Here is a 13,442-nt window from a genome sequence, read left to right as displayed (position 1 = left end):
AATTCAAAATGTCAGTCCAAGCCTGACAGTGGAAGTGGCCATGTCAACAGAAACTAACAACATGACTCTAACCCACTTTCACTTCTAACATTAGAAGCTTCTGCGATTTAGTCTCTTCAACGAAAGCCAGTTGAAAACCTTCATGCTTGTCCCTAGACAAATCTTCTACAGGCTTCCTGGAGACAGAAATCCAATCAGAAATCTTTCCCATGCCCTATTAGTGCAAAATCAATCACAGGATCCTACAGTATCAGTCTCTAAGGTTTTGTCCTCATTGGTTTGTAGAAACACTTGCTAAAATCGCCTCTTCCAGAAAGTGGCATCTTTCACTATTGATAACCCTCTCCCAAGAGCTGTGTCACCCATCTCAGCTTGGCAGATGGTTTCTTGTCCTCCTTCCCATTCAGCCTCTGACCCAGAGGTGTCCAACCCCTGGTGAGGGGACAAACCCAGACCGGCACAAATATATTTGAATCTGCACCTCGCTTTACTAATGCAGGAAAGGTCTGTAATGACTGAGAAACTGTTTCTGTACCTTTTTGAGGGGAAAGCCCAGCAATGTTGTGTTCCTCACACACACTCTAGGCATGCCAACTGAGATAATGTTGCTGAAGCGCTGGACTTCATGAACCACAGCATTTGTATAGGGCAGTCTTCTTCGATCCTCATAGCAGATTAACTGGGAAGGACCTAAAACAGCATCCAGCTCCTTCTGCACTTTCTCTGTGGAAAAGTATTCACCATTTCAGATGGAAAAATAGATCAAATATTTTCAGTAGCGTCATTTTCATAGATATTTTCCCTTTGGAACTACTAGGACAGTAGCAAAATTACTGTCAAAATATAAATAACTTTTATAAAGAAAACAAAGGCAGTGTGGTGCTCCAACGGCTTAAGCACATGGGAGCTCTACTTCTGAGTCTGAAATTATTTGCTTGTAATTTAAGGCTAGACACCTGTTGCTTAAAATAGTAAGTATCTTTAAGCATTGCCCTGTTAATGCTTAAATGCAACAGTCAACTCATTTACCTTTGTATTTTCTTTAGGAAGGCTGCCTTTGGACACCTAGAGCCATCTGCCTCATAATTATGTGGAATTTAAGCCAGATGAATCTGGGCCTTAAAAACCTAATTCCTATTAAAAAGAAATGGATCTTATGCAGGATATCTGTTAAGTGAAGTGATGCCAACTAGAACAATGCCCAAATCCCTTTTTAAAAAAAATGGATCTGATTCTTGGTGCCTGCCTTTTGATCAAGAATAGGATAATTTAAATTACTTACAGCACAGAGGCGTTGGAAGCATTAACTGAAATATAAAAATTGTTTTGTAAACTTCAAGACATGCAGCACACACACAATAAAAATGCCTTAGATTTTCTAACAAATGATATAATCTTTTTCCAAGTTAGAGGCCCTTTAAAGAAATACTAAGATGCAGCAAAGCCTTCCATTGCTCATTCTGCACTGATCCGGGTTTGTGCTCATTCACATGAAGCCTGGTTAGTGACTGCTAGCTGTCCTTCACAAAACCAGGTTAAGCTAGGCCCTAACAACAGAGATTTAAGTACTTTATAGAATTCAAAATACATGTCCAGAAAAGTTTTTAGGTAAAATAAATTTTGTTCTTTGAACAGCTAGCTTGTAAATCAAACACACAACTACTTGGGGATCCAGTATAGTTAGCAGTGATCAGTCACTGCAAAAGTGTAAATACACATCTCTGTTCCAGTTGTGTCAGAGAGACAGCCCAATTCAGTGACCAGGCGACAGATTTAAATAAACAGTAGGCAAAACTTTTCAATATGGTACATAATGGAATGGTGCAACATTGTCACTGGGTGTCACACAGGCAAAAGTATAAAATGGATTCAATAAGACAGAAATCAATGGAGGACAGATCTACTGGTGGCTATTCATAATGAGAGTCTGGATGCAGTGTATGACTCAACAAGCTAGGGATGGATCATTCCGCACACACCCTGCTTTCCCAAGTATGTGCAGGGTATTACAAATAAAGCTATGCAGATGAGTCAGCACTTTCATAACCTTAATTACAATAGGTGTTAATAAATACGCAATAACACACGACTAAGTAGACCTTCTTGTTTGACAGCTACCTGTTGAGCAATTTTTCGCTTATCTTCATCTCCTTCCTCCAGTTACAATCCTGTTCTCCCCTGGGTATTTGCACATATTCTGCTATCTAAAAACAGGATTTCTGTTACCCTGTACAAGAGATAATTCTCCCTTTGATTTTTATTTAGTGTTTTAAGAAAGTGACTGATGTTTATTTAAAAACTAGACTTAAAAATAATCTACTTAAATAGACATAGACATGACCGATAAGCCATTAAATTTTCCTCCCAAATAGAACCCTTTCTGTTGCAATAAACTCGAATACATCACAGAGTAACTAACTGATTAAATAGGAACCCTGATACCTTGGGCTCATAAATAGACTGATGGTCAAAAATAAGAAGCTGCCAATCGACCTTTAGTTGATCATCTTTATTTCTTCTCTGAGCTACAGAGCAGAAAGAAGGGAAGACTCCCTGTAGCTTCCATCACTGGTATTCAGCCAATACAAAGCTGAATTGAAGCAAATTTCCAAAGAGTGACAGCCCTGTCATCGCACCTCAGTTTCTGGTTGTAGTTGATTATTTTCAGCCATCAGTTGTGTTTATTGCTATCTAAGACCGAATGAAGCTCAGTTTCTTCAGGTACCATCACCAGCATTACATGGGTGAACCCTCTAGCTTCCCAAACACTAACTCCAGTCCTCTGACTCCATCAACTATCCTACCACAGTCCTCGTTTCCCCAAACAAAGGCCTCAACCCTTATGCGCTCAATCAGCCCCAGCCCCCGATACATATCCCTACTCCCAGCAGTAACACTTTCTGGGAATTGCCTTATGCCTGTGCCCACTGCCAGAACTTGTATACAGAGAATTTGAAGCTACTGATGTTGTCCAGCACAGATCCACCAGTACAAAAAGGTCTATGTGCCCCTAACCATATACCAGAGTCTAGAAATAACCTCTGATCCATGAAAATGTTATGACTGGGCTGCTCAGTTGCAACAGAGACACTTGTGATATGCTTACCACTTCCTCTCACCTTGAATGTCTGGATTTGCCACCATATACAGCAGTCCCCAGTTCAAAGTAGTACTACTTGTCTCTGATCCACCCAAGAAAAGGTCATTTATAGAATTAACCATATTGTCATCATCATATGTAGACCTGGCTTCATCACTGGACTGCAAGTGATAAGAAGCAGAGGTTTAAACACAAAAGTTAAGACAACCTGAATAAGAGTGAATGTGATTTTATCACTGGTTTCAAAATGCAGTGTGTTCTGCCTATAGCACAAAACAGAGACACTGATAAAAAATACCAAAAACTAAAGATGATTATCAATAAAAAAAAAAGCTACCATTTCACAGATGGACAAGGTATGCTTACTCTACTTTTAATAATGAAGCTAAATCACATGTTCTCCACAGAAGAGAACTGTTGGCTTAATTGTGAAAATAGCAGTACATTTGGAATGTTTCATAAAAAATCGAGTACTACAAAACAGTGATAAGACACATGTTAAAGGACTTGAGAGCTGGTTATCTGACAGCAATAGCTAATAGAAGTTCTTCTATGGATGCATGTCTGTGTAGTGGGACTGAGCACAGCAGCAGAGCCAGCTCAAGGGAGTAGACAAGGCAGGCAGCAGTCCAGGAGAGCAGAACTATTTTGGCTGTGCCAGAAGCTGGCTGGGTGCTTACAGCCCGACAGCCTGCACTGCCCTCTATTGCTGTGATCAACACATGATCACTGTGCAGGGGACACCTGCTCTCCCAGCAGGGAAGCACTGCCATTCCGGAGCAGCAATCACTACCCCCCCCTCAGTGGCAGCAAGAATAGATACCCTCACCCTGGAGATCTCCTCTGGCTCTCTGAGCCAGTCTTGCCTTTTAACTCCCAGTCTTCCCCCTTCTCCTTCTTCTTCCCAGCACCAAGCAAAATAGGAGGAGGAGTATGGCCTACTGCAGAGAAGAGGAGAAGGGAAGGGTGAATTAGTGAAGACAGAAGAAGGACTGAGAGAAGACTGTGATAGAAGGGGCCAGACTAGATGATTTAATGGTCCATTTAACCTTATACCCCAATGAACATATGATCAGGCAGAACAAACACTTACTTTTTCAATATGAGCCAGGTAAAAGTCAATGAAATCTTGCGGTTCATCTGGTATCCCTCTCTCCTTATGCCTTCTGATCTCCCTCCTCGCAAAAGAGCTGAGGACATCATAGCTGGACAACGCCTTCTTATGAGGACCAGGGAGATGGCGTATCAGCCAGGGGAAAATTTCGTACAGCTGTGAGAGTGACATACAAGAGGTACTGTGAAATCTCTATCACTAGAGAAAGCATTTTAGATTTAATAGAAAGAGAAGTTAATATTCATGTTAGCATGTGTTTTGGCATGATGTAGTAAAATATTCTGACAGAGTGTACTCATGTTTTGAAGCCTGTGAAGTAGCACAGTATGTAATATTTAGATGTATGGCGGTAAAATTCAGTTATGCAGGCTGTCAGCTCATCCACAACTCAAATTAGAATGATTAACAGGACTGTATTCCTTGCATTTAACAAGTGAGCTCCTGCCCTCCAGTGGAGAATACTAGGAAAAGGAGAAGAAAGGCCACTATAAACTATCTTCACCAGGAAGTGTGAAGGCAATTGATACATTCCACAAAGAGGGCTGACTACCAGAGGCTGGTATACAAACTCGGCAATTCCCCAAAGCAGTCTCTACCAACCCAGCTCTCAAAAGTCCTTAATAAAACTTGAAACATCTACTGCCCACCTGAAATCCAGAAATGCTGAGAGACAGCTACCTGACTTTTTTAAGTGCTCTCTTCCAGAAAAGAAAGGATTAGCTGACACAACTAGATGTGTCAACAAATTGTCAAGAAATTTCCTCACCATCTCCCCCTTCTTCTGCCACTAATGAAATAATTAAATAAAACCTATCTGAAGACAAAGCCTTGAAAAACCCTAGTAACTTCCTTCCATCCTGATTTGTCCCCACTGACTGTTCTCTCTCTGATGTCCCATTCCTTATTCTCTCTACATCTTTTGTACTCTTTTAATTATAACCCCAAAAGCACCATATTAGGTGTTCACTGGAGGCTGGCTGAATTAGATACACTATACTTCTGTCTTTCTGGAAAATCAGTTCTTCTCTTCAGACAACCAATTATCAATTAATTATCACCTTATCACCGAAGGGTAGTAATCCTTGGTAAATTCATATTACATTTCATATGATTTTTGTTTAGATCCATCTCTGATATTTTTCTTTCCTTCAAAATGTGTTCAGAAGCATTAAAAACAACTGTGGTCTGACTAATTACAAATGGTTGCCTGAATTACGTGCATTCCTACTCTTAAATACATGCCTTTTCTGCCTACTCTGGCATCCTAACTGTAAGTGGAATTTAGTTGCCAAGGTTCAAGGGGGGAACTGAGACCATACACCTTCCTGGCTACCAGTCCTGCCAAAACTCCACTTCCATTTCTGGAGGGGCCCAGTCCACAGGGTTCTCTCATTCAGTGCCCAACAGCATGGAATCCAGTTATAACCTGGGGACGTGGACACAGCGAGGCCCACCTTTTGGATAATACTGAGAAACACCCTTGCATCTAGGGAGTGGTAAAATTGCCCCCCTCATTCTGAGATGGTTTGAATCCACTGCTCTCATTTCACAGAACATCATCTTATTCAGTTGACTAGAACAAAGCTAGGATGGGAAGGAGAGAGGGAAAGGAGGTACATACTCCATCCCAAAAGCAGGTCTCATCTGCCACCACCACACACAACTTCTAGGTCCAAAGAGAGCAAAAGGGAACCTGATGTTAACTCAGTGAACAGAATGCACCCTGGAAAGTGGGGGGATCTCTGCATTTCAGGGATTGCTATGCATTTTGCATTAAGAAGTTGCCAAATAAGATGTGTGAACAACATTAGAAGCTAGGGCCAAAACCAGGACTCCCAGGCAACTATTCAAGCCATTACACTGCTGTGCAAAGCGAGCCTCTTCTGTTGTCAGATCCTTGACTCTCAGAAAAGCACTGGTTATTTCTAATGTCAAGGCTACAGAGATATTTGCTGGACTTAGCATCTCCTATCTGTTGTTGCCTGCCTTGAGGCTGCTCCTCACACAGGGAGGAGTAGAATTTCTTTGAGGAGTCTTCAAGTCTCCATTTACTATAAAGAATTAGAGATAGGTAGGCACAGGCACAACACTTATGTACTTGAACCAATCTCCTCTCTGATGATTGTGTATGAAAACTAGTATCTAAACTTGGCACTGTGAATCACACTTTTAGACCTAATGCTTGGGGTTTAAGAAACATGATGCCCAAGGCAGGCATCTGTTGCAGACGGGTTGAGCAACTGAGTAACAAACATGACCCAGAAGCAGTCCATAAGCTTGTGCCTTGCTGCAAAGATTTAGGAGTAAACCACCTTATCATTGTGCTGAAATGCAGGACAACGAACAGTAATGACCAAGGTTGCTAGGCAGGCACATTACCAGCACACTTTGAGATAGTGCAGTGCTCAGTAAAGCTGTATGGGACACGACTCACCAATTCTAAAACTGTTTTGCCTAACAGCCACTTCTTGAATCTGCATTTCTCACTTTCTATCCTATTCAGAAAAAAAGACTACAGGTTATTTACTTACATGATGAACAAAGCTGCCTCCAAATTTGAATATACACTCTGTGGCTTTAATCAGCTCATGAAAGGTTTCATCCTCACTGGAGAAGCGATGGCCAAAAACGACAGCACAAATTACATTTGAGACGGAATGAAAGAGAGGGAAAGAAGGATCCAAAGGTTTCTCTGCAACCATAATAATAAACAGTCACTCTTAAAGTATCCTATGCTGCTTTAGTGAAATGACACGATATTACAGGTTACCCAAAATGCTTTCAATATATATATAAAGCATTGCATTTCACAGAGATGAAACAATCTTCTTAGAAAACTGTAGTGTCAAACAGATTCTTCAAAGCAATGGTGCCATCCTATAACCCCAGTAACGAGTGGCACCCTAAAGAAACACCAGATATGTAAAATACATTCTATTTTGATAGAGCACATTTAGAGGTAAGAAAAAAATAATTCTATGCAAAATTGCCATCTGGAAAATTCAAAATTGATCTTAAGCCATTTTGAATAAAGTTGCCTCTTGTCTCATGGCTCTCCCTTCAGATTCATGACTGAAAACACTGTGGTTGAAGGGAATCTGAAGGGAAAGCCATGAGACAAGAGGCAATTTTATTCAGCAAGAACATACATACATGCAAGGCTACTACATTTTGTCTGATGTTGCTAGAGATGGGAGTAGAACCTCCAGTAAGAGAAAATGTCACAAGTTACTTTCAACTAATTGTGTCAACAATATAATAACTAGCTTTAAAGCAATTACTTGAAACACTAATCCCAAGAAAACTATTTATGACTCCAAAATAAAATAACCATGTTTACAACTGTATTTATGTATGCACTGATACAACTGTCCAACACTCAAGGCACAATTCTGTTTACCAACTTATTGTTCTAGGCTGCAGGAGATTTTTTTCCTGCACATGTGGTCACATTTCCTTCTCTCCAAGTTCTTAAGACATGGGATTGGATTGGATTGGATTTAATCACTTTTAACTGACATAATGCTAGCCACAGCATGTCCTGATTTACTGTGCCTTTGCATAATGGTCAACATTGGATAATCTAACTCAATTACCCCTAACTGGGTTGACTAGAGTAAAATGCTGCAACGAAGACAAGACTCTAGTCGTTGCTTTATGGAACCCATGCAAATGGTGTTAAAAGATTTAATTCATCAGCCCTGATAATATATCCATGTCTTCATGCACCAGCACCTTATATGAGCCAGAAATGTGTCTTGCGGCAAAGGCGGCCAACAGCATCCTGGGCTGCGTTAGGGAAGAGCGTTGTCAGCAGGTCAGGGGAGGTGATCCTTCCCCTCTACTCAGCACTAGTGAGGCACATCTGGAGTGCTGGGTCCAGTTCTGCTCCCCAAGAGCAGAAAGACATGGACATATTGGAGCGAGTCCAGCAAAGGGCCACAAAGATACTTAAGGGACTGGAACATCTGACATACAAGAGAGGCTGAGAGAGCTGAGATTGTTTAGCCTGGAGAAAAGAAGAGGCTCAGGGGGACCTTATCAATGTGTATAAATACCTGACGGGAGGGTGTAAAGAAGACAGAGCCAGACTCTTCTCAGTGGTATCCAATGAGAGGACAAGAGGCAATGGGCACAATTTGAAACACAAGAAATTCCATTTAAACTTAAGAAGAAACTTTTTCACTGTAGGGGCAATTGAATTCTGGAACCGGTTGCCCAGAGAGGTTGTGGAGTTTCCATCCCTGGAGATTTTTGAAACCTGACTGGACTTGGCCCTGAGCAGAGTGTTCAGGTTGACCCTGCTTTGACTGTGGGGTTTGACTAGACAATCTCCACAGGTCCTTTCCAACTTTAACCATTCTGTGATTCTATGACATAAATAATCAGCTCCAGTTTTGCTTCCCAATTTCAATAGTTTTATAAAAAACTTTGAGCAAAAATAGACTCCCACTGGGTTTGAAAACACAAGATGGGGCTCGCTGCATTTTCAGTCCATTCATAAAGACCCTGTAAGACCCTGTATACTCTGTTATGGAACAGAAGCTGCCCCTGATTTCAGAGCAGGACAGAGAAGTTCATACACTAAAGACATCAGACTAATGATAGAAAAGCATCTATGTTTAGCACAGAGTTACCTTTCATACTTGCAAAAAATTCTACCAGGTAGTGGGCCTCTTCTTGAACTCGATGCTCAAGGCCTCTCTTCCCCAGACCCAAGTTGCGTAGAGTCCTCAGTGCAAACCTTCTCTGCTGCTTCCAGGTGTGACCAGTTGCCAACATAATCCCTGAGGGCATTCAGTAAAGAGCTCTTTATTATGCTAATACTTATTATAGAGAGAGACTATGTTAAAAGATTCAATAAAGTACACATTACAACAAAACTATTGCATTGCCTATGAACACAAAGACACAGAGGAACAGAAACAGCTGTGGCAGGTGCTGCAAGTGTAGGGGGTAGGGTGGAAAGGGACAAACTGAACTATGTAAAAAGAAGACTAGCAGGACTAAGCAAGATCTAGGACAACCACTTATCCCAAGAAGTTCAAGAGTTGCTTCTCTAGATGCTCTCTGAAATGCTCACCTCATGCTCTCTTCTACACTTGGAGCACACCTGACCAGGATAATGAATTTTGCAAAGGGTGGAAGGGGAAAGAGTTCTCCTGACTGTTCATAGGGTAGAAAAGTTTGGTGCTTGGGCTTTATAACAGATATCTTCATGGGGAAAAACATCATATATTAGTGGGATCTTTAACATAATGTAAGAAACAATGGCTGAAACAAAACAAATTCAAATTAGAAATATTTAAGGAATTAGATTTCCTTAAATAAAGCTGAGGTCCCAAATAAAATAAAAGTTGTTTCATAATGTATGTGTTCATATCTTTTACTTCATAATTTTTTACTTTTTAACTTAATTTGTTATAGAACATTCTTTTAATGTATGCATTTAATGTGCTTTAAAAATTCTGTTTTACTCAGATGTAAAAGCTTTCAAACGTCAGGGTTTGATAGAACCAGACCTCTCTCCCTTCAGCACCACCAGACACTACCTTAGGTTGAGGTTGTATCGCAAGATAGGGCAGAGTACCATATGGGAAACAGATCCTTGGATCCACCGCCAAATTTCAAGTCATGCTGGGCAATACCATCCAAGACCAGGTCCCATCTCCACATAAACCATCAACAAGGAGTAAAATGAAGCTGTGAAGTGACTGTGAAGGACCAAGGGATGCCCATGAATAATGAAGTTCAATACATACAAGTCCACAGAGAGGGACTGCCTGTGCTGGGGAGAGAAGCCTAGGCTGGATGGATCTCTATCCTCAATTACATAATTATGGCAATTTGTAAGCTTCACATGCCGTGATAGCAATAATGTGCAAAATTTTTGTATATCTACTTTTTCATTTCCTGAATGGTTTTCAATAATATAGCTAGCTAAGGCACTCCCTCACCCCAAGGAACATTCCCATTCCTAAATATCAAAGGATTGCTGCAAGTGGAGATATACAAGCCTGTCAGGAAATGTTGTGCAAGACTCTCATAATTGCAATTATTTGTAAACTGTAATGTAGGTGTTACAATTACTTCAAGTACCATCACAAGCAAACTCATATCCTGACATATATGCTTATTATAAGCTTTTGGGGGCCAAAAGAGGAAAAATTCAGACCAGTGAGGTGGCTGCGATCTTCATGAATAACAGGAAACAGTGAAAGAAGTTAGAAGACCCAGAATTGAGTTCTCCAGCCATTGGTCTTGATCAAGGTAGAAGTTATCAGAAAAACATTTTTCTCTATTGTATTGCCATACCAAGTACAACTGCAGAAATCACATGGTGAACAAAGCAGCCAGGGAGCCTTCATCACCAGCTGTAACATGCTGTTAGGGGTACATGCAAATCTTTGAGCATGATATTTGGTAGTCTGAAAACAGTCCCTCTGCTCAGCAAATTCAGACTAGTCTATCAATCAGCCAGGTTAACTACAGTCCTGATAAACTATCTGAGATAACGTAGGAAAGAAGAGAATCAGGAGCTTGGGAATTTCCAGTATGAGTGGGGAGTATGAAACCTGCAGAAAGGTTGAAGCAGAAGTGTACCAAACTTCAAGATGCAACTTGTGAGAGTAAGAAATTTTCCTAATGAAGGGAAAAGAATAGGAAGAAGTTCCCACCACCAAGCTCACTCTTTAGTTGAAATTGTAGTGGTAGGAGTGAGTCCAGGACAAGAAAGAGTTGTTTCCTGCTCTTCCTCCACTTCTCTGTAGCACAAGCTACCATTGCCTCATACCATCACTTCTGAGTCTGCTCCAGTGAATATTTCACACAAAACATTATGGATCTTTTTTCTTTTATTGGTCCTTTCCTCCTGTTACTGTCCAAAGGCTATTTCACTGCTCCCTACTTTGCAGTTCACCTAGCAGTCATTTCTCATAGACAAATCCTGCCATTATAGTATTTTTAAAAGTGCTTATAAGCTACAGAAGAGTTGTAAATTGCCAAGATAAAGTTTCTGTGCAATATTTATGGCAGGAAAATCTCACCTTTTCCTTTGGCCATTGCTCTGAAGAAAGGAGACACTAGCCTCCCAGAAACATCTTCAGGGTGCATAGTCATACCATCCTTAACTGCTTGAAATCCATTCAGTATGATCACTGGGGCCCATCCAAACCATAAGGTGAACACATTGCCATGAATTTTTGCCAGCTATAGATGGGAGAGAAGCCAGAAAAGCACAGATGAAATCCTACATGCCTCAAACAAACAGAGGATGAACCTGTTTCTACACTGATTACGGGACCAGCCCAACCTTGGAATGATGTTCCCCATCTTTTTCATAAGATTACAATTATCTGTGAGAAAGTTGAATGTCTTTGCCTGTGTTCACTGTTGGAACAACTTTGTATTCCAGCTTTGCACAGACACAAATCTTTGCCAACAAACATTAGGTAGCTTTTATTACTGTATACAAGCCAAGACTCAGTTCATAACAACTCCTTTGTTTCTGCTTCCAGACCCCTCTCCACTTTGTGTGATCCAGTATATCTTCTATGCCAAAGACATGCCCCTGAATTTGTTTCAAGAAAGTTTCCATCACTTGTACTGCTGGAGTGACACAAAAGGAAGACAGAAAATCAGAGAAATGACCAAATAGCACCTCCTTCACAAAACCTGTTAGTTATTTAACTTCTAAATGCTTTGCCTTCCTCAGTATTAGCACATTTTCTAAAATACTGTACATCATAACTAAATTGTAAAGACTGGACCAGTCACATTTCCCTCCCCCGCCCCGCCACACACACATACACACATTGCATATTTAAAAAATGGAACTTAAATAAGATCGTTTTGTTTCACAGTGCAGCTTTTCCTTTCTATCCCAATCTGGGGTACGGTCTCAACAACTGGTGTGCCTTGTCCGAATGGCAATGACAGAAGCGACTGTGAAGTTATCTATTGAGAATTATGAAAGCAGTGTGATGGCCAACAGAATCAGATAGAGATGGCCTTGTAAGCAGAAATACTTCTCAAGTAACAAAAGATTTGTGGGTTTTTTTAATTCTGTCGATACAACAAGCATATCTTAAGTATCTGTTTACTGATCAAGTGAGAAAACGCCAGTGCTCTGAAAGTTAAAAATCCATGCTGTGAAAGTTTTTCTTTAAAATTATATTTATTTTTCCTCTCTGCAAATCAGATACATTATTCCTAAAGATATTTAATCCTAATGAATATTACGTTTTACATGAATTTGTAAAATTCAGTGTTAAAAGTTGATGTGTTTAAGTATCAGATTGATTCTTCCACATTCAGTACTTTCAATACAAGTTTCCTTAGCCTGGAAAACTACCTTATGCTGCAAATAATTTCTCTTATTTTGTCATCCAGATCAGCAGTTCCAAAACAAACTGAGTGCAGTTTCACAGTGGCCAGGTAACAGTTATTGGGAGAGGATGTTTTCACACAGCAAACAATGTGAGAAATGGGAAATTACAAGACTGTTAACCAGTTAGGAGTATCTGAAAATAAATACCTTCATGAGGACATCACGATTAAATTGAAAGTTCAGCTGTAGCAAGGTTCCAAGAATTGGGAGAGGGATTGGTCCAGGAGGAAGTCGTCTCCGTGCTCGTTGCAATTTAAAAAACTGCATAATCAGAAGAAATACAGCCAAAGCTAAAAGAACTTGACTTATTGTCAACATTTTAACTGCTGCTTTTACCAGTTTGTCTGTATTGAAAATACTCTGTTGAAACTATTAAGGCTGGTTGCTTAACCAGTTTTTGCATGAGAGTTTAAACTTCATGTAACTATTTATTCCCCACCCCCCTCCCTCCCTCTTCATTATCAACCACTCCTTTTCCATTCTACTCATTACATTTTCATGTTGAAGCGTATTTAATAGATGTATACCCTTCTCCTTCTCACTCAGATTATATTTATCAAATATGGATCACAGAATTTGTAGGACTGGAATCTTAATAAAGTATAGTCCAGATTTTCCAGGCAATATAGGTACACATAACGACATGCAAATTTTCTAGCTAGTTTTCTAAAACAATTGTAGATATGTGTGCTCCTACAAATTCTTCATGAATGCTTTTAGAAAAGTGATAGCTATATCTACAAATTATGCCTGCCATTGTAAGTGGATATTAAATCTTGGACTTTTTAAAATGTTTGGTATATATATTGCATATATATTTATATCCAGTAGAGCCACTG

The 13,442-nt window shown here is 40.2% G+C and overlaps 1 protein-coding gene across 1 annotated transcript in view; it reads right to left on the bottom strand.

Moving 5' to 3' along the window:
• LOC112968566 overlaps nt 1-13,442 on the bottom strand; it is a 33,588-nt gene that overhangs the window by 1,806 nt on the left and 18,340 nt on the right. Inside the window, exons 12-18 of the mRNA XM_026070996.1 lie at nt 12,751-12,864; nt 11,261-11,423; nt 8,852-9,001; nt 6,746-6,906; nt 4,194-4,370; nt 3,120-3,261; nt 536-723 (exon numbers count right to left, since the gene is read on the bottom strand). Coding sequence (XP_025926781.1) covers nt 536-723; nt 3,120-3,261; nt 4,194-4,370; nt 6,746-6,906; nt 8,852-9,001; nt 11,261-11,423; nt 12,751-12,864 — 1,095 coding nt within the window. The remainder of the gene's footprint in view (nt 1-535; nt 724-3,119; nt 3,262-4,193; nt 4,371-6,745; nt 6,907-8,851; nt 9,002-11,260; nt 11,424-12,750; nt 12,865-13,442) is intronic.

Source organism: Apteryx rowi, unplaced genomic scaffold (assembly GCF_003343035.1).
Source record: "Apteryx rowi isolate R43461 unplaced genomic scaffold, aptRow1 scaffold_32, whole genome shotgun sequence".
NCBI classification, from domain to species: Eukaryota; Metazoa; Chordata; class Aves; order Apterygiformes; family Apterygidae; genus Apteryx; species Apteryx rowi.
Note: the sequence above shows the minus strand (reverse complement) of the source record. Positions and strands in the feature narration are given on the sequence as shown.